General features: G+C 57.4%; 1 protein-coding gene across 1 annotated transcript in view; it reads right to left on the bottom strand.

The window, feature by feature from the left end:
- The window catches only part of CCDC174 (coiled-coil domain containing 174), an 18,145-nt gene extending 16,920 nt beyond the window's left edge, over positions 1 to 1,225 (bottom strand). The window contains exon 1 of the mRNA XM_012658462.1: positions 1,152 to 1,225. Coding sequence (XP_012513916.1) covers positions 1,152 to 1,193 — 42 coding nt within the window. The 5' untranslated portion in view covers positions 1,194 to 1,225. The remainder of the gene's footprint in view (positions 1 to 1,151) is intronic.
- Between the last annotated feature and the right edge of the window lie 952 nt (positions 1,226 to 2,177).

Raw genomic sequence — 2,177 nt, 5'->3', positions numbered from 1 at the left:
CTCTTGCTCAGGCTGGTCTTGAACTCCTGACCTCGAGCGATCCTCCCGCCTCGGCCTCCCGAGTACCTGGGACTACAGGCATGCGCCACCATGCCCGGCTAATTTTTAACTTTTTGAAGAGATGGGGTCTCACTATGTTGCCCAGGCTGGTCTTGAACTTAGGGCCTCAAGCGATCCTCCAGCCTCGGCCTCCCAAAGCTCTGGGGATCACAGGCGTGAGTCACGGAGCCCAGCCTCGCCTCTTCCAAGCCTTCCTGACCACACCCATTTTCCAGCCACGTATTTCCACGTTCTACAACCACTTTCGAATTTTAAATGCAAGATGTTCAGAAAATCACCAACTCTCAAGCTTCCCTCCTTTATAATCATCGCCGATTTTAACCTGTCGGCGGGATAGCTCGACTTTCACGTTTACGGCCTTTTGCTTCCTGATCCTCGAGCATAACAAACAGCTCCAATTTTCAACGTCAGATGAGGAAAGCGACTCGAATATCGAGCCACGTGCGTTTCCCTTTGTCCTCCCTTCGCGTCCTGATCCTCCGCGGCGAATCCGAGATGAGACCGAAGGCTGGGCAGTTCGCTCCGATGTGACCGAACAGCCTCTGGAGTCGGCCCGAGGCAGCGAGCCCGGCTGCAGCGCTACGGATTCCGCACGGGAGCCACGCAGAGCCACTGCGCTCTCCGGACCTCAGTCTTACCGTCTGTAAAATGGGACTGTTCGCAGTAGCTCCCTCCCGAAGCAAACCGCAAAGGTTCTGGGGACTCCGGACCGTCTCATCGAACTGGGGAAGGTTCTGCGAGACGGTGCATACGAAATGCGGGCCCCAAATACGCACTCAGAACCGGTTTTCTTGCCGGAGCAGCTCACCCAGCAGAACCGCTAACGCCCCGTCACCCTTCCCGGCTCCCGGCAGCGCGTCCTGCAGGGGCGCGAACAACTTCTCAGGGGGGCCCGTCGGGACGGAGAAGTCCGGTTCCGGGTCCCGCCGGGGCGGAGAAGCCCGGTTCCGGGTCCCGCCGGGGAGAAAATTCGGTTCAAAGCGGAAGCCAGGTCCGGGCCCCCGAGTGCGCGAACGAGCCACGGCGAGAATCTCGCGCGATGGCGGCAGGGACCCGCGAAGGCCGCGGCAGCACCTCGTCCCCCCACTCACCGAGGACGCCGTGACGTCCAGCGGCTTCTTCCTCCGGTCCATGGTCACGCCGGAGTCCCCCGGCGTCCGAAAGACCCCTCCGTGAATCCCCAACCGCCTCAGGAAGCCTCACTTCCGGCACAACCGGAAGTGCCTCGGATAGGCGACGCCGGGTTTGCGTGAGTTTGCGACGCCGCTTTGCGGCCGCGGCGCCATCTTGAGAAGGTCAGGCTAAGAGACGTATCAAGCTGATCGCCATTTGCAGAAGGTCGGAGGGCGTGTCGCGGACGCTGCGCGTTAAAGTCTTCTAGAAGGAAGCGGAAAAGGACAACGACTTGCGTTTGGGGACAACGGCGGGAGACGGCTTTTAATGATAACAGGTGCCATCTTGAGCGAAGACGATCGGAGGCGGCGGGGGGAAAGAAGGCCGCCCCAACCTGGGGGGGGCGTCCCCAGAAAGGCGCATTAGCAAGATTGCAAAAATCACGAACATGTAAAATAAGGATTCTTATGTTAATCTCAGTGGAAATAACAATAGCTGACGCTGATAGGGTGCCCATCGTGTTTCCATTTTGCAGAGCGTGACCCCCGACGCCGACGTTCTGGGTCGGAATCGCAGCTTCCCCGCTGTGTGACCTCGGGCAGGTTTCTTGCCTTCTCTGTGCCTCCGTTTTCACCTGGGAATCTAATCGGATCAACCGCATGGGACGTAGTAAAGGTGACGGTGGGACTCCTGACTTCCAGAGCTGTGCAAGAATAAACTCGTGTTGTTTGAAGCCCCTGAATTTGTGGGCATTTGTTAAAGCAGCGAGAGGAAGGGGATGATGAGAACGTTTGGAGCAAAAAATAACGTTTGCTGCATGTCAGGCATGTGTCTGTCTCTTTACGGGGATTATTTTATTTAATCCCTTCAGGAATCCCGGAAGCGGAACCGTTATCGTCCCCGATATTAGGAGAGAAATGAGGCTCCCAAGGCTGAGCGGCCAAAGATAATCATTCCCCAGCTAGCGAGAGACAGAGCCTGGAGTCAAAAAATAACTCAGCGAC

The sequence above is a fragment of the Propithecus coquereli genome, unplaced genomic scaffold (assembly GCF_000956105.1).
Source record: "Propithecus coquereli isolate 6110/MARCELLA unplaced genomic scaffold, Pcoq_1.0 Scaffold588, whole genome shotgun sequence".
Lineage (NCBI taxonomy): Eukaryota > Metazoa > Chordata > Mammalia > Primates > Indriidae > Propithecus > Propithecus coquereli.
This window is presented reverse-complemented; position numbering and strand designations above follow the sequence as displayed.